Source organism: Doryrhamphus excisus, chromosome 15 (genome assembly GCF_030265055.1).
Source record: "Doryrhamphus excisus isolate RoL2022-K1 chromosome 15, RoL_Dexc_1.0, whole genome shotgun sequence".
NCBI classification, from domain to species: Eukaryota; Metazoa; Chordata; class Actinopteri; order Syngnathiformes; family Syngnathidae; genus Doryrhamphus; species Doryrhamphus excisus.
The window spans coordinates 10,978,413-11,005,095 of record NC_080480.1 but is presented as its reverse complement, the minus strand read 5'-3'; the positions used below and the strand labels follow the sequence as shown (position 1 = coordinate 11,005,095).

The 26,683-nt window shown below is 39.8% G+C and overlaps 4 protein-coding genes and 1 long non-coding RNA gene across 11 annotated transcripts; 3 read left to right on the top strand and 2 right to left on the bottom strand.

Moving 5' to 3' along the window:
• Positions 1 to 448: 448 nt before the first annotated feature.
• On the bottom strand, positions 449 to 13,969 carry LOC131103545 (uncharacterized). 5 transcript variants are annotated; one of them, XR_009119620.1, is made up of 6 exons: positions 13,701 to 13,969; positions 11,922 to 12,078; positions 9,810 to 9,926; positions 5,090 to 5,285; positions 4,763 to 4,852; positions 449 to 4,676 (listed from the first exon to the last, which is right to left on the bottom strand). It is a non-coding gene; the product is annotated as an uncharacterized LOC131103545 (long non-coding RNA). The 5 variants fall into 5 exon arrangements; XR_009119618.1 differs by having other exon boundaries at positions 4,763 to 5,285; XR_009119621.1 differs by having other exon boundaries at positions 4,763 to 5,285; positions 11,922 to 12,039; positions 13,701 to 13,757.
• LOC131103541 (parvalbumin beta-like) lies at positions 4,608 to 6,704 on the top strand. 2 transcript variants are annotated; one of them, XM_058049884.1, is made up of 5 exons: positions 4,608 to 4,704; positions 4,974 to 5,043; positions 5,125 to 5,257; positions 6,135 to 6,244; positions 6,322 to 6,704. In XM_058049884.1, the coding sequence occupies exons 2-5, from the start codon at positions 4,983 to 4,985 to the stop codon at positions 6,345 to 6,347; spliced, it is 330 nt and encodes a 109-aa protein (XP_057905867.1). In that variant the 5' UTR covers positions 4,608 to 4,704; positions 4,974 to 4,982; the 3' UTR covers positions 6,348 to 6,704. The 2 variants fall into 2 exon arrangements, with proteins under 2 accessions (XP_057905867.1, XP_057905868.1); XM_058049885.1 differs by having other exon boundaries at positions 4,617 to 4,704; positions 4,977 to 5,043.
• pvalb8 (parvalbumin 8) lies at positions 11,503 to 12,498 on the top strand. The gene is made up of 4 exons (XM_058049889.1): positions 11,503 to 11,563; positions 11,951 to 12,083; positions 12,207 to 12,316; positions 12,387 to 12,498. The coding sequence occupies exons 1-4, from the start codon at positions 11,503 to 11,505 to the stop codon at positions 12,410 to 12,412; spliced, it is 330 nt and encodes a 109-aa protein (XP_057905872.1). The 3' UTR covers positions 12,413 to 12,498.
• A 4,667-nt stretch (positions 13,970 to 18,636) lies between the features above and the next one.
• On the top strand, positions 18,637 to 22,964 carry aimp2 (aminoacyl tRNA synthetase complex interacting multifunctional protein 2). Of its 2 annotated transcripts, none has more exons than XM_058049883.1 (4): positions 18,637 to 18,757; positions 19,967 to 20,182; positions 21,246 to 21,480; positions 22,250 to 22,964. In XM_058049883.1, the coding sequence occupies exons 1-4, from the start codon at positions 18,749 to 18,751 to the stop codon at positions 22,636 to 22,638; spliced, it is 849 nt and encodes a 282-aa protein (XP_057905866.1). In that variant the 5' UTR covers positions 18,637 to 18,748; the 3' UTR covers positions 22,639 to 22,964. The 2 variants fall into 2 exon arrangements, with proteins under 2 accessions (XP_057905866.1, XP_057905865.1); XM_058049882.1 differs by having other exon boundaries at positions 18,640 to 18,871.
• zgc:161969 (uncharacterized protein LOC569044 homolog) lies at positions 21,078 to 25,969 on the bottom strand. The gene is made up of 2 exons (XM_058049880.1): positions 25,612 to 25,969; positions 21,078 to 25,200 (listed from the first exon to the last, which is right to left on the bottom strand). The coding sequence occupies exons 1-2, from the start codon at positions 25,801 to 25,803 to the stop codon at positions 23,488 to 23,490; spliced, it is 1,905 nt and encodes a 634-aa protein (XP_057905863.1). The 5' UTR covers positions 25,804 to 25,969; the 3' UTR covers positions 21,078 to 23,487.
• Between the last annotated feature and the right edge of the window lie 714 nt (positions 25,970 to 26,683).

The following is a 26,683-nucleotide window of genomic DNA, read 5'->3' as shown; positions in this document are numbered from 1 at the left end:
TAGGAAACCAATAGTAGTAATTATAATTCCATTCAATTAAGTGTATGACCTTCCCTTTATGTGTCCTAATCTTACTGATGTGTTTATTGAATGTATTTGGTGTATGTATGGCCTATTTTTTGTTTGGTTTTTCTATTTTATTATTCATATATGTATTACATTATCCAGTATGCAAACATTTTCATAATTTTTTAATTGCATATTTCATACCTTACCTTACCTTATCTTTCATCTATTTCCTTTTCTATCTATTTTTTTTATTATTTATCTTTTACCACATATAAGTACATACTTTCACCTCATTTATTTATTGCCTTACATTCATTTATTTGTTTTTAACTTATTTGTTTTTAACCCCCATAATTAAATTTGTTGCCTCATTTTAAAAATATATTTATTTATATATTTACATCTATTTATTTTTTAATCTATTTACCATTTAATGTATCATAGATTCAACTTCATTCATTTATTTATGTCGCTATTTTTCCCTTAATTTCCTTTTTTTTACTGAAACATAATTTATTGCCTTATTTTTCTTTCATATTTTAACCAATATAATTACCTTTCAATTACCATCTCATAATTTATTTATTGAATTATTTAGTTGTTTAGCTGGTTTTAAAGCTTCATTTGACTTTTTCTTAACCTTTATTTCCTCATTCTATATTATTCTATTATTCTATATTTTATTTATGTTTCACCTTAATTTAACTACATTACATTAGTTTTTATGTCCCTTTTTTAATTTATCTATTTATTTAGTCATTCCGTTCTTTATTTTCACAACATGTTTGCCTTATTCTTTATTTATTCTTTATCTTTAATTATTGTGTTGTTTTATATTTATTTATCTATATAATTTATTTATTGCCTCATTTTTCATGTTTATTTTTTTTCCATATTCATCAAGTTCTCATGATTTTTTTTATTATTTTTTTTTACAAATTTTGTTATTTATTATCTGCCTTAAATCTTTTACCTTAAATCCTTAAATATGAGCATGTGACAATTACAACACACAACAACTAAACCTATTAGTTGTGGTACTGTAGTATTTGATTGTATTTGTTGGTGGCTTACTAATACAGGACACTGCTAACATGATGAACTAGATAAGTAAAGCTTTAATAGGGTCTAATGTTGTCTTAGGACCTTTGCACAGCAGTGCAGAGCCTAACATAAATGTGTCAATGAGCGTGTTGAAATATAAAGATAGAAGTCATTATCACACTAATAAACACTTGGATCTTATTGGCCTTCATTGAAAATCGACTGCAACAATCTGATTGGCCCACAACCGGGAAATACACCTCAAGGCCTAGTTTTGTTTTGTTTTTTTTGACACCGCTGTATGAGCGTGTGTGTGCCTCACATTCATCAGGATGAAGATTTATTCAATCTTTTTCTAATTATATTGACAGGACATATGTGTTTTGTGAAGCAGCCGGGTGTGCTGTGCTCAGGTTACGGCTACGACTATAGGCCCACTAAGCACATGGTTGCATCCTCGTTTGTTGCTCTAAAAATAGACTCGACTAGTAGACACATTTTTTCGAAAGCTGCGCATCTTGGCACCTGATACCGAGACCCCAAAGCTCTGTAAAAGGTGTTGCTCAAGGATATATAAGAGACGGGCAAAGGCGACTTGGGGCATTCACTTCGAGTCAGCCTTGGTTTTCACTCGCCTCAACGCAGCGCAAAGGTGAGTGCGCACTACCCGCACCGGCGACTCAAAAACAAGGACCCTTACAAGGACACTACACCCTGGACTACTATCATAGGCATGGAGGCAGCAGTGTGGATCACAGGACTCCCAGAGGATTTGTGGATGATCATTTGTGCTGTATTGAAATATTGGATACTGCTAGACAATCTCAGCAATCACTACTTTGTCACTGTGTTGTTATGGAAACCAAAATACATATATGATCACTAGTGCTGCTTAGAGTGATAAAGCATGGACTAATTCATTTGTACTAGCTATACAGTATGTAACTCCCGGTTAGTTTAAGCACCATGTTTCCAGTTATGTCTACAATAATCTAGCTTCAAGCTGTAAATGTTATTGCCATTTACCACTAATCCTAACTTGTTTTTTCCCTTCCTAAGAATAAGAAAAAATGGCCTTCGCTGGTGTCCTCAATGATGCTGAGATGAAAGCAGCTCTGGATGGCTGCGCAGGTGAGATTTCTTCCTGTTTTTGGGGCTAAAACACATCACCATGTATTGAGGATTTGCATTATTCTCATGCAACTCTGCTAACCATTTCTTTCAAATGTCCTTCCTTTGCAGCCGCCGACTCTTTCAACTACAAGAGCTTCTTCAAGGCATGCGGTCTGGCCAGCAAGTCTGCTGATGACGTCAAGAAGGCCTTCCAGATCATTGATCAGGACAACAGTGGCTTCATTGAGGAGGAAGAGCTCAAGTAAGACATGCATCCATGCAGCACTCTTAAAAATAATTATAAATAAAGTTTAATAATCTAAAATAATTACATTTAAATAACCGGATTTTACTGTAATTATTGTGTTTTTTTTAATTGTCATATCTGTGGATCTTTTATAGGCCAAAAGCAACAAAAACATTGCATTTTATTTATTTTTTTACTTTGCCATTGAAACAATATATTGTGAAAATAATTACATTTAAAAAGCTTAATTTAGCTACAATGTTATGCATGTTTAAAAATTAATTAGTAGCAACTTTACAGAACAAATGCAGCCATATTTGGTAACTTAACTTAACTAGACATCACAAGGAAATAATGATAAAAAGTATATTATACTGATGAATATAATAGTATTGCTTTTAAAAATAAGTAATAAAGTAAATTAGGCTTGCTATGTACTTCAAAATATATTTTGTATAGGACCTCATTCTGAAATGAATATTAATAATTCAATCAATTCAATTAAATTTAAATACAAAAAGTGAGTGATTCACTCCAGAGCCTATATAAAATAATGCAATTAATTCTGTAAAACACAAGTAGTATATCGTTTAAATTTTTGGTACCAATTTGTTTTATATAAATATTATAATATATATATTTTTTAATGTTATATCCTTTTTTTTCCCCAAAGTAATAATTATTTTTGTCCAATTTTCAAGGCTGTTCCTGCAGAACTTCTCTGCCTCTGCCAGAGCACTCACTGACAAAGAGACCAAGGCCTTCCTCGCCGCCGGTGACAGCGATGGTGATGGCAAGATTGGAGTTGAGGGTAAGACTTGTTGCCATAACTTCAACACTTGCAGAGGCCAAACAATCCTAAGTACAAGATAAAGTTTAAAAAATATAAACATCGGATCCATTTACACAATCCTAACTACATAGCCAACGCAGAAAATGCTAATGATAATAGCCAAAAAAAACTGTACTAATATTAGTTTCATTCTACTTTCAGAGTTTGCCGCCCTTGTTAAGGCATAAATTCCCCACTGACCAAGACCCTCTTGATTTCATGGAACTGCGAAAAAACCCCTTTGCAGGATTCACAGTATCATCAGCTGAAAGAATATTTTTTATACCTTATTTATGAGTTGCCTGCGGACTATTTCTCAACATGGAGCACATATTTTAACCTGTTGCTATTCACATGTGTTTGATGTTCTGAAACTTGTGCAAGTTGTACACCCATCTGCACTTTTTTATTGAGGCAGAGTGAAAAACCAGGAATAAATACTCTTTTGGTGTAAAAGTCAAACTGGAGGCTTTTTGCTTTGACATACACAACACACACACTGCATGAGTACTAGTGATGTCATTGGAATGGTAATGGGAATTTCAATACAAGATCAACTGTTTTCATAATGGGTTTGTGCAAGATGGGGGAATGGGAATGGGGGGGTTGCTCACATGGCTTTAAGCCAGGAGCTGGCACACACTAGCGGGCTCGGCTCCAAGACTCCGAGGATGCATGGAGATTTGCAACAGCTAGCTAACGAACACTTCCACATACTCTCAGCTATGAACAGCAGCAGGCCGTCTAAGTTAAGCCTGCATATTTTTCCCTTTTACTCAAATTGTGTGACATACACCCCCACCCCCCTTTGGGGAACAAAGGGTCAAAGGGCAGCAGTAAAGCTCATCAGTCAAGCTCAAGCCCTATCAAGTTCAAACTCTTTTTTGGAGGGCTTGTTAGCGCTAAAAGTGACAGCTGACTACTTAAAGCCACATCATGGACACTAGCGCCACCAATAGGTTGAGAATATAGTGCAATGTCAAGTTCTGATGACCTAGAATGTTGTTTTTTTGCCCTTGCATAGGTTTAAACATAAAATGCAAGCAAAGTGACAATAAGTAAAATTAGTCATCCTAAAAGTAACTGAAAGTAACCCCACCTGGTTGAATATGGCCGTGTGTTGCCAGCACCACTTCCAATTCGTCCTCCGCAGCCTTGGAGCGCCACTATTCTTAGCACGGGGAGGACTTCTTCAAACGCACCTTTTAAGCGTCTTCGTTTGTGAAACTTTAAAAATAGAGCGCTCTCTGGCTAAGGGACAAATGTTTGAAAGCCACCACCCACCACCCACCCACCTCCATCATCTGAGCGGTGTCAATTATCCAATGCCTCAGATTTCGATGGGGTGAAACTATAAAAGGTCACCGGTGACACCCGGGCGATCACTGCAGTCGACTCCCCGACTCCTGTCCCGCATCATCCGTAAGCCTCCTAAACAAAGACCACCCCCCCCTCAGAGGTGAGTTTAATTCACAGAAGATGGAGAAAAAATATCAATATTTTTAAATAGCATTCACCTGCACTGCTGTACTGGAAGGATCAGCGTCAGCTGCTTGAAGAAGACATGGCGCTCTTGTCTCCTATAAAGTTACACGCTCACATGGGACCTGTCATTCACAAGTCCATTTGACTAAAATAGCTTTTAACAAGCATGTTTTTGCACAGTTTCTTCTTATCAGGATGACTAGCGATATATGATAACAAAAAAAAGCTTCTATTTCAATCCAGCAGATCACAATGGCCTTCTCGGGTTTACTGCAGGATGCTGAGGTCGCTGCAGCCCTGGATGCATGCAAAGGTGACACAAATCACGGCCAAACTTTCATTATTATGTTTCTTCTTACCCAAATGTAACGTGTGCTGGCATCTCTCAATGCAGACGCCGGATCGTTCGACCACAAGAAGTTCTTCAGTGCCTGCGGCCTGGCCCAAAAGTCTGTCGATGACTTGAAGAAGGCTTTCGCTATCATTGATCAGGACAAGAGCGGTTTCATTGAGGAGGATGAGCTCAAGTAAGAACACGCAGCAGCAGCATGCAGCCTGCAAAAAACAACAATAACACACATTTAACAGTAGTTCAGTGCTGTTTAGTTACCTCATAGCATCTTTTCAATAATGTAACAAGATACGTACAAAACATACAAAACTTGTGTTATATTTACATTTTTTAGGCTTTTATATGTTTTATATTTAAATTTATGTTACCAAACTGCATGTTTGTTTGTTTGTTTTTTAGTGATGCTAGCTACTATTTCATTATATTTAGTCTGATAAGGTACTTGAGTGAACTAAAACAAAAAAAATTATAATTACGTATGAATTGCAACAAAAATTATCATACAATAAATAGAAATAATAATATGAAATCTAGTAAATACATCAAGTGTAATACAACATTGATATTTAAATAAGATTAAATAAAAAAAATAATACAAACCTAATAATTCAACAAAAGAAAACTATCAATAATAATAATTAAATCAATACAAACACAATGTTTACAATCAGTAAATATATAAAAGCTTAGCAGAGGAGTAAATAATATTCTTACATTTGATGAGGATGTTGAGTAAGTACATTAAATATAAATCTAATACATTCAATAAAATAGCATTAAATTTACATAAATAATCAGTAAATACAAATCTAAAATACAATTAATGGATGATAAAATGGTTAGGTGGTTTGTCTATATGTGCCCTGTGATTGGCTGGCGACCAGTCCGGGGTGTACCCCGCCTCTTGCTCGAAGACAACTGGGATAGGCTCCAACACCCCCGCGACCCTTGTGAGGATAAGCGGCAGAAATGAATGAATGAATAAAATGGTTAAAATACAATAAAAATGAATGCATTTGATGAGAAGGTAACCAGCCTCTGTCGGTCCACAGGCTGTTCCTGCAGAACTTCAAGTCAGGTGCACGCACCCTGAACGACGCCGAGACCAAGGTTTTCCTCAAGGCCGGTGACACCGACGGTGATGGCAAGATTGGCGTTGATGGTACGAGAGCATTCAGAAGCATTCATCGAAAATTGACGCCAATACTCGTTATAATAGTTTCCTCTGTCTGTCTGCAGAGTTCACTGCCTTGGTTAAGGCATAAACTGGGCCAAGTGACCAACAACACCTGCTCGAATGGAACAACAAACGCCCACGTCGACCTCCCTCACCCCTTTTCATCTGAATACAAATCATTTTTATACATTTGCTGAAGAGACGTTTCCTCCTACGCACAACACACCGTCCAGAAAGAAAAAAACGGATGATTGTGATTGTCGTTCGGTTGTGTTCATGTCTTAAATATGAATTTTGCTTACTGTAAAATCGATGCACTTTCCAGAACATACAGTAGAAAAGAATAAATATTCTTTTGCTACGGTCTTATTGGAGGTTTATCATGTGTCTTTTCAAATATGTGTCATCATCTGAAAAGCACTGAATAAAAGGTGTGGACAGGAAATGTGTTATATGCTGATATCTTAGTGGGGTACTGTATAGAGCTCCCATACACACACATCCGGTCTACGCCACTAGATGGTGCTACAGACATTAAACTGGAGTCCTCTGACAATACAACTAAAAGTGTTCTGACACTTGATTCCTCCACTTGAAGCATTCCAGATCATAAGTCATTCTGCTATTATTTAAAATGATAATTATTGTGGATAAAAATTAAACTTCCTGCCAGTTCTTGCAGGACTTTAGAATGACCTTATATTACAAACACAAAACAATAGTATTCTTTGAAAGAATCCAAGTACATGTCAGCCCCAAGTATAGAGCAGTCCGGACATGCAGGCAGCATTAGCAAATTTAAATGAATAAATAAATGATTGCCGGTAACAGAATAGTCTGCAAAGGTATCAGCTTGGCGCATGACATCATGCACCGGCTGTGGGTTTAAGTCCAGCTTGCCGAGCCGGTGTCTGGTGTTTTTCACATACACACAGTCTGCGGGGGAATACGATTGAGTTTCTTATTAGAAAAAATAGAAACACTGAGGTAGTTGGACTGATTTTGTCGAGGGCCCCATAATGAGGGTGGCATTGATTATTCCCATTGCCTTTTAAAACAAGTGGACTCATATCAGTGGGAACTCAGTATTAGGGTCTTTGTATTTAATGCACAGGTACTTGTCGATGAATATGTATAAACAATGCTTACAGTGCTGAACAGGCCTTTGAGAGAACTATAATCAAGTGGTCTCTAAGCTAATATGAGAGCCCTGTGAATTCTGTCTAGCAACAAGTGGCCTTTTTCCCCCATTGGTCAAAGGGGCAGTTGTCATCAAGCCCAATGAACTCTACCCAGCAACATTAGGCCATTTTTCCCCATTGGCCTGTAGAATGAGGTTTATGAATTCTGCCTAGCAACAAATGGCCTTTTTTCATAGGCCTTCGATAGAGTGCCATGAATTCTGTCTATCAACATCCATCCATCCATTTTCTATACCGCTTATCCTCACGAGGGTCACAAGCATGCTGGAGCCTAACCCAGCTGTCTTCGGGTGAGAGGTGGGGTACACCCTGGACTGGTCGCCAGCCAATCACAGGGAACATGTAGACACACAACATGTAGACACCACTCTCACAACACCCTTAACATATGGGGCAATTATAATCTAGCACTGTTAACTCATTCCATCCCAAACAACCGGTCACATACCGGCCATTTTAGGTTTTTGTTTGTCTATATGTGCCCTGTGATTGGCTGGCAAACAGTCCAGGGTGTACCCGGCCTCTCGCCCGAAGACAGCTGGGATAGGCTCCAGCAACCCCCGTGACCCTCATGAGGATAAGCAGTAGAAAATGAATGAATGAATAAAGGATGCCAGAAAATACACAGAAAACAAGTACATTTACTGTAAATTACGTGATGTTGATGAACGCAACCCCTCATTGCTCATAATAATACGGTTTTAAGTGTTATCCAAATGGTCTGCTACTATTAAACAGACTAGTTTTGAATAAATACATTTTTAGACTTATTTTAGCTTGATTGACATATTCAGTTCATTTGGAGCTGAGCACATACAAATTAATATCATCCTGTCCTGTAATTCATCTGTCTCTTCATTAAATACAGTAAATACAGTCAAGTGGACTGGTCACCAGCCAATCACAGGGCACATATAGACAAACAACCACTCTCACAACATTCTTAACATATGGGGGTGTTGGAGCCTATCCCAGTTGTCTTCGAGCAAGAGGCGGGGTACACCCTGTACTGGTCGCCAGCCAATCACAGGGCACATATAGACAAACAACCATTCACACTCACATTCATACCTATGGACAATTTGGAGCCACCAATTAACCTTACATGTTTTTGGAATGTGGGAGTTTTCGGACTACCTGGAGAAAACCCACACAAACACAAGGAGAATATGCAAACTCCACCCATAGATGCCCAAGCGGAAAATCAAACCCAGGTCTTGAAAAAAAAAAGAACACATCGAGAGAGTACAATAGTTCATTTTTGTTCCATATTACAACACTGTGCAAATGTAACCGATCATTTATAGTCAGGCCCCGGGGTCTTTAAGTAATGCTTAAAGTGATGTAATGACACCGCAGGTTGCTGACTTCACCTAATACAGGCCAGCTGCTGCACGCACCTTGCATGTGAGAAAAGAGCCCTCCCATACCTTTGGCTACTCTCCAGGAAGTGCCTGGTTGCAGATCACATTCGACACATTTGGGAAATGCAGCATCCCAAAACACCTGCATACATTTTAACCTTATGGTAGTTAAATGACCTCTATCTGGGTGTATGAAACCTGCTCAGATACCTATGTATCATACAGAATACATACATCTGCAAAGAATAGGGTATATGATGCCACCAATGCACTGACCCACTGCATGGACCTAATGACCCAGATGGATGTCAGGGGCACATTACATTATGCATTATCAACACCAGGGTGACTTTTGAAGCTTTCATCAGCAGAGTTGACGAAGCAAAATAAACAGAGGCGAGCCATCAGCAGCTATCATGTGTTATTTAGGACAAGATCACCTGAAGCCAGCTGAAAAAATGCAGTCTATAAATATACACTGGACAATTACATTCAAATTCTAATCAATAAAAGGAAAATGTAAATGAATGAAATAGTTGATTCAATCACATAACATTCAATTAAATTAAATCAAAATTGTGGCATTGTGGCAATTAACCTAACATTCATTTTAGGTTAATTGGTGACTCCAAATTGTCCATAGGAATAAATGTGAGTGTGAACAGTTGTTGTCTATATGTCACCCCATGTTCATTTAATCCCCAGAAAATTACAGTAACCTTTTTTCTTCCTTGAATATATACATTTTAGGGCTGTCAAACCTAAAACGTTAATTTACTTCATTAATGACATTGTTTGTGCATGTAATTTTGAGTGCGCATGTGCACCAGAGCGAGCACGCCTCTCTGTTAGGACTGCGGACGGTGTTCTCCAGGGTGCCTCGAAAGTGGAGTCTGACGCTGTTTTATAACTTCATTCTAACCACAACACATCCACAGCAGTACAGTTCCAAACAAAAATATACTGTATGTGTCTCCAACTCACACACGTCTCATGTCCGTTCGTCTGGGAACACACTTCCCATTCTTGTTCCAAGAACGAGGGATGCATTCGGGGACACTCCGACAATAATAAAAACGGCTTGGTAATGCACGTGTGTGTCTGTAAATAAAAAGAAGATAAAGAAAAAAATGAAGTCCACATTCATATCACTCACTTCGTAATTCTTAATTCGAATGTAAAATTAGCTACATTAAAGGATGCCAAGGGCTGCATGGCGGTCGTGTGGTTAGCGCGCAGACCTCACAGCTAGGAGACCAGGGTTGACCAGTTTGCATGTTCTCCCCGTGCATTCGTGGGTTTTCTCCAGGTGCTCCAGTTTTCTCCCACATTCCAAAAACATGCTAGGTTAATTGGCGGCTCCAAATTGTTCATAGGTATGAATGTGAGTGTGAATGGTTGTTTGTCTATATGTGCCCTGTGATTGGCTGCATGGCAACCAGTCCAGGGTGTACCCTGCCTCTCGCCCGAAGACAGCTGGGATAGGCTCCAGCATCCCCTGTGGACCTCGTAAGGATAAACGGTAGAAAATGAATGAATGAATAAAGGATGCCGGAAAATACACAGAAAATTACTGTAAATGTAAACTGTAAATTACGTGATGTCGATGAACGCAACCCCTCATTGCTCATAATAACACGGTTTAAAGTGTGGTCTGCTACTATTAAACTACTATTATTAAACTACTACTACTATTTAAAAAAATTGTCTTATTTTAGCTTGATTGCCTATTCCTTTCATTTGGAGCTGAGCACATACAAATTAATATCATCCTGTCCTGTAATTCATCTTTCTCTTCATTAAATACAGTAAATACAGTCAAGTTTAAGTTCCCTAATTTTTGATAAAGCTTTTATATTGGATCTGATTGTCCAGATGTACAGACCTGGTATTAAATGACCTATCCATACAAGAAACATATCAATATAATGAGATATATGCATATTGTGATGTTTGTGCGTGTTTGGGACTCTGCAGTCAGTAAAATGATATGTCCATGAAAGAGCTAGGTGGGGGTGAAGTGGTCAGAATCCGCAGAGAGGAAAAGGAAAAATAAAAGATGGTGCATTTACATTACAACCTGTGTAATTACAAAGCTGGGAGAGAAGGAGGTGTGTATGTGGATTGGAGGGGAGTGGTAGAAGCTGCTTTTTAAGTTAATTTGGTATTGGCAAGGGGGCGTTACAGATGTCCACGGGTCTCGTCTCTCTTTGGCCCTAGGCCGTTATATATAGTAAAGGTTAATTAGGTAGCTGAGAAACTGGATCGGGGCAGCCTGTTAGAATTTGATCCACGGACAGGTAACTCAAGCAAAGCCCATTGTCGGTGGAGTCAGACCTATATAAGGCACCTTGACAGACAGCAGTCATCACTCAGCCTTACCTCTCTCCCTGCTGCATCACCTACTGGCCCAGAAGCCTCCTAACTTGGTAAGTTGAACTTTGTTTTGGTTTAATCTTACAGCTGAAAGAGTTCAGTGTGAGAGTTTTTACTTAAAGAATAGGAAATATTATTTCTTTTCAAACAAAAGCATAAGTATTTGTGCTTATTTATGATAATTTCCACCTCCGAGTCACTTCCTGGCTCATTATTGACACTCTGACACTATGTACCTGTGGAAAATTGTGATAATTATTCACCGTTTATCATTCTCATGCACCTGCAGAAAGAAAAAAAAATGTCGCTGTCATCTATCCTTTCTGCTGATGCTATCGCCACTGCGATCAAGGACTGCCAAGGTATCCACTTCCACCTCATCATCGCTGTCTTTCTGGGACAGTGTGTGTATTTTATGGCACTGTAAAGAGACTATGGTACTACTAAGGAATAATATAAGAAAGATTCTCTTTAAGAAATGGATGTTTCTTTTGTATAATGTGCCTGAAAGACAAAATAATAAAGTTGCACAAATATTGGACAATGGACATCCGGATAGAGTTAAAGTACACACCCTGGAGGGAAGACAAACAGTCAGTTACTTGACTGCATCCCTTACTACTCACTACTACTTCACCGAGATGCAATACAAGAGCTTTACCTTTTTGTTTGATTTTGGTTGGTATTCAAATCTACAGTATAAGAATAAGAAGGACTTACTGATACAAGCTGTTATTGATCCCATACAGCACCGGACTCCTTCTGCCCAAAAAAGTTCTTCCAGGACTGTGGCCTCACCAAGAAGAGTCCCCAGGATGTGAGGAAGGTTTTTGGCGTTCTGGACAACGATGGAAGCGGTTACATTGAGGAGGATGAGCTGAAGTGAGTGCAGACATACGCATCGGAAATGAACAAGCCAGAGTGATTCTCCGTTATATTACATTTAGTAAAAGTGGAAGAAGTGGAGGTTTTTTGATCAGTGACTGTTGTGGCTTTGTGTGTCAGGTTTATCCTCCAGAGGTTTTGTCCTGGCGCTCGAGTCCTGACAGACACAGAGACCAAGACCTTCCTGAATGCTGCCGATGACGACAGCGATGGGCGGATTGGAGTAGATGGTATGTAGAGTCACTGGTTTTAATATGTTTGAAATGGCTGTCGTTCTTAAAACCTGTCTGTTCTCCACAGAGTTCCAAGCTATGGTCCTGTCTTAAACACGTCACATCTTCTCCATTGTACATGGCTTCAAGGGCTTCTTTTAGTTTCCATCTGGTCCACCTTGTCATCATGTGTTTTCCCCCACTCTGTCTTAATAGCGACCACCCAAAGAAATGTAAAAGTCATCAAATATACATATGCAGACAAATAAAAATAATAAAACTCATACTCTTGACTCCTTTCCTTTTCATTGTGCATGTTTGTAAGTAGAGGATGTGTAATTCTAATGCTGTACAAGGTGCTTCAATGTAATGTTCAATGTTATTTTGGAGGAATTTTGCCCTTCATTCACAATCCTTAATTGAAACATGAACAAATATTTCCTTCCCTTGCATTATAATACGAGAAAAGGAGCTAGCGAACAATGCTGTCATTGGGATACACCTATTTCTAAAAAACTTTCTAACAATGTTGCATGATTTGATATACATGCTGTGATCATGCAGTAATGTGTACACTGATGATAACATGTAATAGTTGCATTATCTTGTCGTATTTTGACGATACAAAACATTACCGAAACCTATACACATTCTTATGCTAGTTCTGTCAACAACAACAGCAATGACAACACTTACTATGTCCGCTATCATTGGGATGGCTGTGTCTTCCAGCACAAGATGTGTGCTCCAGTCCTCAGGTAAAAAATGCTGATGGCAAACGAGCATCTTGTTGAGTCTTTGTAGCAAAATTGAGAGCTAGGTATCCTGGATAAAAGTAGTTTTTCATGTTAGCTGCTAAAATAATAATATCGCTGTAGCTTGGTTAATATACAAGCCAGTTATGTCAATGAAACACTGTTTTTGTGAGGGCTAAAGCGTCAAAATCACTAAGTTTCCAAAGTTGTCTGTTGTTAGCTAGCTCATATTAACTCGTTCATATTTATGTTCATGTTTCACATAAGGACTGTGAATGAATCCTCACTTATTAAATGAAAGGACACCTGACCTCTGCTTTGTAAAATACAAGTCAACTTGCTGCTATTTGGTGCTGCTTCACTTATAGGGCAGCAAAATACAACTATAAACGTTATTTGCCAAAGGCAACACAAAATACATGCAACCTCTATACAATGCTAATTGTTAGCTAACTATAGCTAACTAATACCAATCAATGTTTGGCAACCCATCTGTTTGCTAGCAGAGGCCCGGACCATGAAGCAGGAATTCTTTCTATCTAGTCGAGGTTTAAGGATTAAGTGTCCGGTCCAGGCTCGGCCTTTTGCATATGAACACACTTATAACAAGACTAGAAAATGTTCACTTGACTAATCAAGCTGTTTACCTGCGTGTAGTACCACGTATGCCACGGAGATCGTCCATTAGGCCGGATAGGCAGATGCTAGGGGGGCTGTGGCCTCCAGGGGGTGCCAAAAATGTATGATGTTGATTATTGTGTTATTATAATTTACTACTGTTTTTATTTATTCTCCTATTTACATAATTAGTATTTTGGCTTATAATATTATATTTCAGATGATGAAATAACTTGGAGGCTACCGTTTAGGTCGCTAGCTCTCTAGTTTGCGAGTTAGCATGTGTCTCAAGACCCTGCAGTTGTGCAATATGTTGTAAATAAAAACAGTATAAATGTGACTATAGTCGTGTTTTGTCATGTCTACAGGGCTCTAAGAATGCTTTGTTAATTTTAATCTGAAAAAAAATAATTTGTCTACTGTTGGAAGAATTGTACATAAAGTTATTCTATTTTTACTATATTCTTATGACCTATTTTTACTATATTCTTATGACCTATTTTTCTCATGACCTACAAACTTTTCATATGACTCACATAACAAAGTAAGTTTAACGCTGTACATGTGTTTCATATCACTCACATAGCAATGTAAGATTAATGCTGTGACGCCTGCACTTGTGGTGTACATCATGATTAGGGAAAACAGAACGTGACAGAACATTCCTCAGCAGATAGTTTTATCACATCCTCAGGGGTCATAGCTGCACGGGTCAGAAGTAGATGTGACCTCAAAGAATGTGTGTGTGTGTGTGTGTCCAGAGGATCACATGCCAAGGATGAGATACCCACACCCTATGGATAACATGTTGTACGAAAGAACCGGTTTCAACTTGTTTAGTGAAACCCCCCTCCCCTTAGTAGTTGAAATCTTGTGTAACTAGGGCGTCCCTAACTAAATAAAAGGGCAGGAGAAATGGGGACTGTCCAGAGTTGGTAGGAGGATTGTAACTGTGCAGTCTCCATCACTCTCCTTGCAAGTAAAAAGAAACTCACCTCTCTGTGTCTTCCTTTGTACAGGCAGTGTTTTTTACAAGTGTTGGGGTTTAAACCTGACATCTACCCACCAACTATATGTGGTTTCTTAATTTTTAATTATTTGCCGTTTTATTATTATTATATTTATTTATTACTGATTGATTGATTTTCTTTATTCTTGATCTTATTTTGTGTAGAAAAATAAAAAGTAAGATATTTGAGAACAGTGGAATGTTTTATCAGAGCTTTTCTTGTAGAAAATCAGAACCAAAGCAAAGTTTATTCATTTTTCTGTTTTTAATAAATGTGTTTATTTATTTTTTTTGGAAAACCTGATGCGGCCCAGCCTCGCCCAGACCCTAGCTCCAGTGGCCCCGAGGTAAATTGAGTTTGAGACCCCTGGTTTAGATCATCAAACAAATGAAAAATATTAGTCAATTAAACTTTTTGTTATTAAAATATCTGAGAATTTAACTGAAATTAAATGAGACTGATCAGTCAGGAAAAGGTTATAAAGTCATTTCTTAAGCTTTGGGACTCAAGCAAACCACAGTGAGAGCCCTTATCCACAAATGGTGAAATCATAGAACAGTGGTGAACCTTCTTAGGAATGGCCGGCCAACAAAATTGAACTCATCCAGGAAGTCACAAAAGACCCCACAACAGCACCCAAAGAATTACAGGTCTCACTTGCCTTAGTTAAGGTTAGTGTTCATGACTTCACCATTGACCATGAACATGCAAACGCCACACAGAGATGGCCAAGGGTGGAATTGAACTCGGGTCTCCTAGCTTTGTGGCCTGTGCGCTAACCACTCCCCACCGTGCAGCCCAAAAGAACATCATACCAACAGTAAAATATGGTGGTGGTAGTATAATGGTCTGGGGCTGTTTTGCTCCTTCTGGACCTGGAAGACTTGATGTGATAGGGAAGGGAACCATGAATTCTGCTGTCTACCAAAAAAAATCCTGAAGGAAAATATCCGTTTGTGACATCAAGCTTAAACCATCTTGGGTTCTGTAGCAGGACAATGATCCAAAACACACCAGCAAGTCCACCTCTGAATGGCTGAAGAAAAACAAAATGAAGACTTAGGAGTGGCCTAGTCAAAGTCCTGACCTGAATCCTATTGAGATGCTGTGTCATGACCTTAAAAAGGCTCTTCATGCTGGAAAAGCCTCCATTGTGACTGAATGACAACAATTCTGTAAAGATGAGTGGGTCAACATTCCTCCACAGTGCTGTAAGAGACTCATTGCAAGTTATCACAAACGCTTGATTGCAGTTGTTGCTGCTAAGGGTGGCCTAACCAGTTATTAGGTTTTTTCACACATAGCATTTTTCTCTCCCTTAATAATGAATAAGTTTAATTAAATAAATACAATTTGTGTTCAGTTGTGTTGCCATTGACTCATATTTAAACTTTTGTATTATATTATTATTATATATTATATTTACAAAAAATGGTAGTCTCTCATTGATGCACAGTCTCTTCTGATTCATTTGTTATTCTAAGAAATACAAATGAAAAACAGTACGTAACACTGTTCCACTCCATTCCTGTAGGTGGAAGTCAACTTCTACGCCCAAGACTAGCGGCTCCATCCATTGGATCTAGTGGGTCACTGCCCCCACCACCCCCTAATGCTGCACCAAAATGTAATGGTTTGTTCCTTTGCCTATGTATCACCCCTCCACAAAATGTCCGTTAGGTATTTTCCTTTTCATAAACAAACAAGAAAACTAACCAGCTAACAAATGGACATCCAAGTAGAACCTCTTGTCTAATTAGCATCAAGATATTGATCTAAGAGACAACCACAGGGAAGCCAGCAGCCAGGTAAAAGAAGCCTTGGGGGGGAGGAGGAACAATAGTTGTGTGACCCTTGCAGGTCAGCAACAGTGAGTGGTAAACAGGAAGGAAATGTGAGCCAACGCTGACTGACTGACTGAATGGTAAGGTACAGTATATATATATATGTACAAACATATATATATTTATATTGTGGAATTTGTCCAAAGAAGCCATTTGTGATGAACACCGGCCTGATTGTCAGTTGGAGATGTCAATAATTGATGCTCTCTCTGCATTGTCTCCAAAAAAGTCATATCAAGAAAGGTGTGTCAGGCTCACCTTACTCATTAAGCCGGTTTGAAACTTTAATGTGCATCTTCAAGGGAACCCCATAGAAGTGTACTGTATGGAAGTTCAACACTAAACGTATACACCGCATTCAATCATTTCCTTTGAGTTGCTGCTATTCGATCGGTCTGCACGTAGTGCAAGATTTAACTTAGGATGGCATTCATAATGCAGCACATGACCGCTCTACCCCAGTAAGAAGAACGAGTGAGGAGCATCTACTTCTACTGATGTCTGTCTACGACTTATCTTCATTAATCAGTGATGGGTCATGCAGATATCAATAGCTATAGATCAGAGGTGTCAATCTCATTTTTATTGAAGGCCATGTTGCAGTTATGGCTCCAGTGTGATGAGTGTATACATCACATTAAAGGAGCTCATTTGACTATGTCTGTGTGCTTAGTAGGGTTAGGTGTTGGTAGGTGTAGATGTACTTATGTGTTGCGTAAGACCTGTTAATAGCTATTGTCAAGAAACACAATGGGTTGTTTGTCTATATGTGCTATATGTGATTGGCTGGCGACCAGTCCAGGGTGTACCCCGCCTCTCGCCTGAAGACAGCTGGGATAGGCTCCAGCACCTCTCATGAGGATAAGCGGTAGAAAATGAATGAATGAATGAATGAGAAGCACACTGTAGAATTTTCCAAGTGAGAAGACACAATTAGACACGCCAGCAAACTTCATTTGACTTTGCTGAATAATGGAGGTGAACTATTGTGTTTGGTAGTTAAACGAAGAACAACACTAACATCACGGCGTTAAATGATGGATTACAGAGTGGAATGATGAATGGAGGCTTTCATTTATCCACTAAATATTGGATGTTTTTAAACATGTTTAATGAATTAACATTAGCCATAAGCAACAAAAGCAATGTCACTCATCGTTCTCAGTAGGCTCATGACCCAGATTGAACATAATGTCAGCAACTTGAAAAAGTCAACCTTTACAAGGCCTTAAAAAATCCATTATTCCATGTTCGTGCATCATTTAGGCTCCCGCTCGTCACTGTCAGGTTTCACCTCCCCCCTCAAGTTTCACAAGGCAGCATTATGTCCCATAGATGTAGCTCAGGTGTAAAAGAGCACGATGCAGTGACAGGAGGTGACCACAAGGCGACATGTCAAGGTAGAGACAACTAGAAGCAACTCATGTCATGGCCTCTTGAATTGCTTCCTGCTCGCTGGTGGATTGTGTTCCCATGTCCGATCGGGTCAAAGGATCACCACTAGTGATTGAAACATTAGCCACGCAGCAACTCGCTTTTGAACGCCGCAGCTGGTTTGTTGATGTAGCAGGCTGCAAGATATCTGCTGATAAGTTCTCCCGTCGGTCATGTTGCACAGGTTGATTTTATTTACTAAGTAACGCATGTAATGGACCGCCCACACTTCGTTTTAGTAAATTTAGTTTAAAAAGGTGACATAAAACACAAGATTGTATGATATTCGCTTTCTTTACACCATATTTAGCAATGATTTGTCATATGTATTTGAGATGCATATAATGGAAATATAAAAGATTATGGAATATTTTTTTAATAATACAGATAAGTTTTTGACGTATTCGTTAAAACGAAGCAGCTAATAATGACTTTTGACCCCTAGCAGCCGCTCTTGTCAATGACAAATATTGTGCTCTAACGCCCTCTGGCGTATTTAAAGTGCATTACTATAGTCGGTTTGTTACAATATCCATTTTATAATAACTTAATTTGTTCTCATAGAGCACACAGAAAAGCGATTGATAAATAAATAAAAAAAACTAATTCTATCAAAAAACCCCAGAATGTAAATCATTTTTAAATTTTCACCGGTTGTGACGTCATGTCAGCCGTTACTTTTCCGGTGTGTCGGCTGCTGCTGGCTGTCAACATCACAGCAGCTCCATTTGTGTGACCTGCGACGTGGATGATTTTGGTCGTAGTTTTTAATCCACGTCAAAGAGCAGCATGTATCAGGTAAAGCCAATCTGCGGGGATGACATAAAGGTTGATTTGCCTACCTGCATGTACAGGTTACCCAATGTCCACGTGCAGCCGGGGAACCGCTGTACACACGAGCATGCGCTGCAGGTAAATGTTAAGTCATTCATTTACGAGGTTATACATTCCTCCCTACACACTCTCTCTCTCGTCTATTTATCTATATTTTGTCTTTGTTGCCAGGGATAGTGTATGTGATGCTTTTTGTGGAGTAGTTCTATATATTTGTAATCCTCGCGCCGTGTATTAACCATCTAGCTAGCTGTTTGAGAGTAGTGTAGCATAGCCATGCTAACTTAGCTAGCTAAGCTAAGCTAAGCTAAACTAGCCTTGAATAGCCTGTGAGTTCTATGGGCTAGGGATGTTACAGAATTTCGAAATAAGTCCGTTATTAAATCTTTATATGGTAAAACATGGCTTGCGTTTTAATTTGATAACGAATTCTCTTACCTATCCCAAATATTAAGTACGTTAGAGACAATGTCATACCAGGAATAGTACCTTTCGTCCCCATTGCTTTAAAATTGAGTCAAGGCAAGTACAACCGTACTGCAAAATATATATTAACTTAGGCTGTGAAAAATCTGTTTTAAAAGACAGAGTATCCATGAACATTTTTATCATCAAAAAGTCCAGGGAATAAACTCAATTGTCATATTTTTCATGTGAAGCCGCAGCAAACTGTATTCATTTACACCCCACACGAACCACAAGAAATACGCTTAGCTACCATCGATGACAGGAATGTATTGTAACGTCGTCACTGACGCTATTAAAGCCACAAGAAGGTAGTCGAGCAACAAGCATTCTATTGAAAGCAATAATGTCAACTGTTGGCCGTAACCACGCCGCCAAAAGCACACCAGCAGCTGAGGCTCTGTGAACTCTCATCTGAGCCCCAGAACGACACGCCCCCACACCTGGTGCGTTCAAGGCACCCCGGAACACAAACATGCATAAGGGTCGCTACAGTTCCACCAAATTCACCAACATCCATTCCATATTTGAGAAAATCCTTTATTTAGCCTGATTTTGATATCTAAATTATCACGTTTTTATTTGCTTTTATATATACAATCAAGTGTCGGATTTCTGCTTGGCTTAAATACAGGTTTTGTAACATTCCTATCCGGACTGGTTCTGAATCCAGTGTCACTACAATTCCTTCAATCACCGTCTTTGCAGAATGGCGATGTACTAGACCCGGCAGTCCAAGCTCTGGTGGCCCGACAAGATGAGATCATGCGAAAACTGTACGAACTGAAGGCCGTCGTTGATGGCCTTTCCAAGACCGTGACCACACCAGATGCAGACATGGACCTGACAGTCAGCAGCAGCCTTTCCTGCCAGAGCACCACCACCTTCCGAGGAGCAGCAGACTTGGACACACTCCTGGGAAAGGTAGGAATAATGCTTGTGTCTATAAATGGTCATACTAAAGGAAGTGATTTTTGTGAGAATACACACGAATGCAACCTGCAAATGTAATACTAGTAGTGTACCAAATATTGTGGCTTGTAAATCTATGATATTTTTTCCACACTTCCTGGTAGTTGTCGTAGAGCAATATAATTCCAAATATCCCTGCAATGAGGTCATTATTGTCCACTACAAACCCTGCCCGTTTACTACATGTACTATGGAACCGGTTAAGGGTGTGTGAGAACATTGTCCACATACTTTATTATTTTATTCTTTTATATCTTCATTCCTCAATAATAGTAAGGTGTGTCCTTAAAAGTATCTTTATAAATAAGCACTCAAATGTTTGTAGTTGCAATAGTTGAAATGGGCTCATGCACATGAATGTTCTTGTTAAACATAAATATGGTATAGAAAAAAGATATTACTATATATATATATATATATATATATATATATATATAACTATATATATTACTATATATATATATATTACTATATATATATATATAACTATATATATATATATATATATATATATATATAGTAATGTTCTTGTTAAACAATATTGCAAATACAAACATTTGAGTGTATATATATATATATATATATATATACTCAAATGTTTGTATTTGCAATAGTTGAAATGGGCTCATGCACATGAATGTTCTTGTTAAACATAAATATGGTATATAAAAAATATATATATATATATATATATATATATATATATATATATATATTACTATATATATTACTATATATATTACTATATATATATATCATATTACTATATGATTCTTTAAAAAAAACAGTTTTGCCCTTAAATGCAGAAGACAGTTAAAAAGGCTTGTTGGATGGAATGCCAAAAATGGATTTTAATTAGTATTTCCTCTTTTTGGAATAATTTCGGTAAGAATGTATGAAAACAATTCCTATAAATAATCGGTAACCCCTCTATTGAAATAAATCTGTATTTTATATACTATACCAGTATACAATGTAGTTACGTTTATTTTTTCTCTCTTTGGTGCATCACAAGGACCTCGGTGCTCTCCGTGACATCGTCATCAACGCCAACCCACAGCAGCCCCCACTGACCCTCTTGGTTCTGCATAACCTGCTATGTCAGCGTTACCGTGTGCTCTCCACCATCCACGTCCACTCTTCGGTCAGCTGCGTGCCACCACAGCTCCTGTCCTGCCTCGGCCCGCGTCATCCGGACAGCTACGCCCGTCACCTCTTCCAGCTGGGCTTCACCCTCATATGGAAAGACGGTAAGGCACAGTTTTAAGATATGACAGTGCTTGGCCGTATCCAGCAGGGGGCGCAGATATTTACTAGTTGGTATTATATATGTATTTTTTTACAAACATGCTCTTTTACGTTTGAAAATACTGTAAGAATGTCATTTTTATAGAATTGACTGCTCTATAAAGTAAGATTTATATCTACATCAACTAATGTAGCTGTTGAATCGTATCGATTTGTTGTTTTTAAAAATATTGTATAGAGTCATCGAGTCGCGCTAAGGCCTCACAACTAGGAGAGCTGAGTTCAATTCCACCCTCGGCCATCTCTGTGCGGAGTTTGCATGTTCTCCCCGTGCATGCGGGCTTCCTCCCACATTCCAAAAACATGCTGGGTTAATTGGCGACTCCAAATTGTCCATAGGTATGAATGTGAGTGTGAATGGTTGTTTGTCTATATGTGCCCTGTGATTGGCTGGCGACCAGTCCAGGGTGTACCCCGCCTCTCGCCGAAGACAGCTGGGATAGGCTCCAGCATCCCTCGGTAGAAAATGAATGAATGTATCCTAACCATTGTATCTAATTGTGTATCGAATCGTTTACCACAAAGATTTACATCTACTTATTGATAAAAACTACTTTCATTGTGTTGACTATGGACAAAATGTGATATAAAAATATAATATACATAAATCAAAGTGATATTTTAGGAAAATATTACATTAAAATCAAATTTAAAAACCCACTCTTGTGTATTTTCCACCATGTAAAATGTTTTCACGTTTCTCCTCCACAGTGCCCAAAGTGCAGATGAAGTTCAGCGTCCAGAACATGTGTCCCATCGAGGGCGAGGCCAATATAGCGCGATTCCTTTTCAAGCTGCTCGCTCCTTACCCGGCCGACCCGGCGCTTGCCACGCTGGTGGACAGCTGGGTGGACATGGCCTTCTTCCAGATGGCAGAGGGCAGCGCCAAGGAGCGAGCCGCCGTCCTGCGCGCCCTCAACTCCGCCCTGGGCCGCAGCCCCTGGCTGGCCGGGCAGGAAGTCTCCCTGGCGGACATGGCCTGCTACTGCTGCGTGCTGAACAGCGGCTCCGCTCCCTCCGCCCCGGCAAACATCCAACGCTGGCTGAAGTCCTGCGAGAACCTGGGCCACTTCGGCGCCGCTAAGGTACTCCTGCAGTGACCCCAGTGGGCTAGGATAGCAAAGTGAGAGAAGGGCATCATGATATGAAAATCCGCCAGCCGTGTCAGGAACACCTTCTTGTGCTTCCCTCTTTACTGACAATACGGCATTGCCTTCTGCCACGCTGCTTTTGTACACTTACGATACTCAGAGGGTCGAAGCACGAGAGGACTGTGAAGACAAGGGTGTGCTCACACCTTTCACCCACTTTGTGCCTCTGATGTTTGTGTGTGGTCCCACAGTATTACGATTTATCAGAGTAATACTTTGTACTGGTGTTTTTTCGGAAATCAATAAAATAACCACTTGGGATCAAGATTTTGGAACTGGGACGTTTTGATTGATACACTGAGAGCTAGTAGCAGAAAACCAAAAAGAATAGTGGGTGTTGAATACAACCAGCACTTATTTAGAATTCAGAATTCAATAAAGGAACTTTTTTTAAAATCGAATCCAGTGGATAGACGCACATTCCAAGTATAGATTTCCAATATAGTTGTATTTAAAAATAACACTTCTTCCGTACCTCCAATGGTACCCCTACCACAGTTTGAGAATAAATAATCTTATTTTACCCAAATGAGTAAAACAAAGTGCACATAAAGGCTCTTTTGTCATGTATTAAAGAACGCATGATGACATGATGATATGATCCGCATACTGATTTTTGGCTTGAGCCCTTTAAATTCCAGATACGAATACCAATGATGCTTACTAGTGGAGATTCAAACCCGAGGCATCCGCTTCGAAGTCCAGAACGCTAACCACTACACCACGGGGGGCTTTAGTGATGGTTAAATTGATTGTCAATGATGGAACAGTGGTAGAGAAAAGGTTCAGTAGTATTCGTCACTCATTGAGCAAAGAGAACAAGTTGCTGTTGTATCTGAGCAGCTGGATGCGTTCAAAGTAGTCGTCTGTTAGAAAGTTCCTCTGCAAGGTGACCAGGTTGCCTTTCTGGCTGAAGAGGCTCTGGACCGGCGCCGTGGACGGCAGCGTGGTGTTGTACTTGAGGAAAAGCTTCTTCACCCTTGGGAAGTCTTGCAGGCACTCCAAGCTCTTTCCCGTTCCTTCCACGTACTTGCGGATCTCGTCCATAACTCCCCGCTCTTGGTTGTGAGCTGTGTTCTTCACCGAGCCGTAGCTGAAAAAGTCGTCCTCTGATTCGATGGTTACCGCGTTGCGGCGTGTGTTTGTCTCTGTCACATCGCAGGGGTCCACCTGGGACGCCTCTGTGGCCAGCTGGGAGCACATCTCCTCCCTCTCGGAGGCAGCCAACCACCACAGACGGAACTGAGGGGTGGTCGCCGTGGCGAACTTGGCCTCACTACTGGAAAACAACTCTCTGAACCTCACGCTAATGGCCGTCACTATAGCAACGATGACATCGCCTAAGTATTTTGCGGCATCCTTGTGCTCGTTCAGCTTGTTCTTCAGACTCAGGACGGTCGGGATGACGAGGCCCAAGTAGCATTTCTGCTCTGCTTGGAAAAGCTCCAGCGCAAACGCCAGCGGATGAAAGACGGTGACGTATTCTTTGAGAAAGTCCATCTCCTCAGGCTGCAGGCGTGAAACATCCAAGCGTGCAGACAGTTCCGTCAGCTCGCGCTCCGTGAGGAAGACGATCTTCTGCAGGGCGCAGTACTCCACATTCCAGCGCATGACAGCCGGGACAAACAACGGCATCTTCTTGATCTCCTCTGCTGCTTCCATGCCAACTTGGAGATGGTGACACTTGCTCCAAATGGAGTACACCTTCGACATGGCGCTGTAATAAAGCTGGCACAAGGGTCCCTGTGACACAGCCTGCCAAAAGTCCTCAGTGACTATCTGCTCCAGGGTGTGTGATGCACAGCGTTGCACCGTGGGCAGGAACAGGAGCATGTCCTGCTCCGGCTCACCTCCCAAGATGGCACTGACGTTATCAAACATCCCAATGTCATCGTCGCTATCCGTGCCGTCCAATGCAAACTCCTTGAAGACGTTGACAAACGGGCTGGCGTTGTCAGTGACGGTGGTTTGAACTTTACTTTCAATATTGTACGCAGAGTGGATATTGTGTATCCTCCCTGCGATGCTGTTGAAAGTCAGCCTACCCTGAATCCTGGCAAAACCCAGAGCCGCAGACTTCCTCTCTAGCGAGTCTCCGTCGATCCAGTGGCACGTCATGCCAAAGAAGCTGCCGTTGTTGGCACTCCACACATCCGCCGTCGTGCACACATATTGGACGGTGGCGAGCTTGACCATCAGCTCCTCGCGCATTCTGGAGAAACTCAAGTCCACTTTAGTGAACAATGTGATCCTATCCATGGACTTGAGACCTTCTGTTAAACCAGCAATCAGCTTCTGGAAGCCAGGCTGCTCCAGTACGTGAAATGATTGACAGTCCTCCACCATGTAGCTGAAGATGAGCTGATCAACCTTTGCTTGGGTCATGGATTTAGAAATGATCTCCGCTTTAAGCCTTTTGAGTTGACAGTGTCGACTTTCTTCACCGTTGTAGTCATCCCGCCTCCTTCCTCTTTTTGCATCTGGCCTGGCCTCGCATCCTAAATGTGTTCTCTGAAAGACAGAAGGTCTTTTACTGAATGTTGACATGCTTAAGACGACAGAATAACACTTGATGTACACAAACACGGCTCTTGTTAAAGGTTATATTAGTTTGTATTACATTTATTGTACCCACGGCACGTGAAATTTACCTTCCTCCCTATTAGTGCTGTGTGGGTTTTGTAGCTTATTCTGAAATGACTTACATTACAGTGGAATAGTCGGTCTGGCATTGTTTTATGCTAATTTTTGGGTAAATTTAACATATTACACCTGGAAAACAATTGTGATAACTTTCTTTAACATGAGAGTTAGAGCGAGTGTAATTCGCATGCAACAAAGCCATTAAAATGATGACATTTTGTAACGTGTCCACCATTAAATTGATCGTTTTGACACGTTTACAATCTACTCTTTACTTACGTCTAAGTGCTTCTTGAGGTTTGACGTTGACGTCTTTGACGTTGACAGCAGGTTTACCCGCGGCAGACACAGATTACATTGCACGATGATATTTTTCCCTTGATCTGCCTTGTATGTGAAATGGTGGCGATAACGCCATGTATGCATGGCCGATTTAGTCTCGCCACAGCTTTCTTTTAGCTCCACTTCCATTTCAGACACCCTATATGTCCGATAAAATGACTTAAAAGACTATATAGGGGTCGTAATCCGATTTAGTAATCGCGATTACACGTAAAAGTAACGACGACGGCCGAGAAATCCTCATGAAAAAAAAGGGGGCTGGTCTTTGTTCGAGACATACCAGGACTACAAGACAACTGCCAATGGCGTCAAGGGGAAAGAAACACGCAAGCGCAATGGGTGTGTCACGTGGTTTAAAGCCAAACACAACACTACTGCGCAGGCGCGTTTCTTTTCTTCCGCCGCCACAGGAGGCTGGCGACACCTGCTGGCCAAACAACGACTAATCTAGTACAGTAACAAATAAAAAAAAAACGTAAGTTTGAGATTTAAAAAACACAATATGAACTAATCTATAGTCTTAATTAAACGTTGGCATGTGAGTGTTCATATCAAATAAAAAGATTGACAGATTGATCAGATTTGTGATTAATATACATTAAATGCTCTTCTCCACAAGGAGTTTGTGATTATTTCCTGCAACACGATCCCACTTAGATAGCAAAAACATAGATACATACATAGAAACAAATTCCATAATACAAATATGACAGAAAAACACCAAAGCAGATTTAATTATTAAGAATTATAAGAATTAACAAAGGCTGAGGATAAAAGTTGTAATACTGCAATAAGGATAAAATTGTTTACCATATAAAACGCATGAAAAAGCCATGTTGGTTTAACACATGGTTATGGAATATACTTAACATTATAGGTAGTAATGTATTGAGTCAACAATTGTCAATAATAATAATAGTATATAGTATAATAGTAATAATAATATAATAATAATATAAAATATAATAATATAATAATAATACAAATTCAATTAATTAATTTGTGAATT

What these genes read in the sequence shown, in the direction of transcription:
- LOC131103541 (XM_058049884.1), top strand. Translation starts at nt 4,983, where the DNA reads ATGGCCTTCTCGGGTTTACTGCAGGATGCTGAGGTCGCTGCAGCCCTG. An exon ending in AGCCCTGGATGCATGCAAAG is followed by an intron (nt 5,044 to 5,124) that starts GTGACACAAATC and finishes CTCTCAATGCAG; the next exon opens with ACGCCGGATCGTTCGACCAC. An exon ending in TGGCAAGATTGGCGTTGATG is followed by an intron (nt 6,245 to 6,321) that starts GTACGAGAGCAT and finishes GTCTGTCTGCAG; the next exon opens with AGTTCACTGCCTTGGTTAAG.
- pvalb8 (XM_058049889.1), top strand. Translation starts at nt 11,503, where the DNA reads ATGTCGCTGTCATCTATCCTTTCTGCTGATGCTATCGCCACTGCGATC. An exon ending in TGCGATCAAGGACTGCCAAG is followed by an intron (nt 11,564 to 11,950) that starts GTATCCACTTCC and finishes GATCCCATACAG; the next exon opens with CACCGGACTCCTTCTGCCCA. An exon ending in TGGGCGGATTGGAGTAGATG is followed by an intron (nt 12,317 to 12,386) that starts GTATGTAGAGTC and finishes TGTTCTCCACAG; the next exon opens with AGTTCCAAGCTATGGTCCTG.
- aimp2 (XM_058049882.1), top strand. Translation starts at nt 18,749, where the DNA reads ATGTATCAGGTAAAGCCAATCTGCGGGGATGACATAAAGGTTGATTTG. An exon ending in CACACGAGCATGCGCTGCAG is followed by an intron (nt 18,872 to 19,966) that starts GTAAATGTTAAG and finishes CCGTCTTTGCAG; the next exon opens with AATGGCGATGTACTAGACCC. An exon ending in CACCCTCATATGGAAAGACG is followed by an intron (nt 21,481 to 22,249) that starts GTAAGGCACAGT and finishes TCTCCTCCACAG; the next exon opens with TGCCCAAAGTGCAGATGAAG.
- zgc:161969 (XM_058049880.1), bottom strand. Translation starts at nt 25,803, where the DNA reads ATGGAAGTGGAGCTAAAAGAAAGCTGTGGCGAGACTAAATCGGCCATG. An exon ending in ACCTCAAGAAGCACTTAGAC is followed by an intron (nt 25,201 to 25,611) that starts GTAAGTAAAGAG and finishes TCTGTCTTTCAG; the next exon opens with AGAACACATTTAGGATGCGA.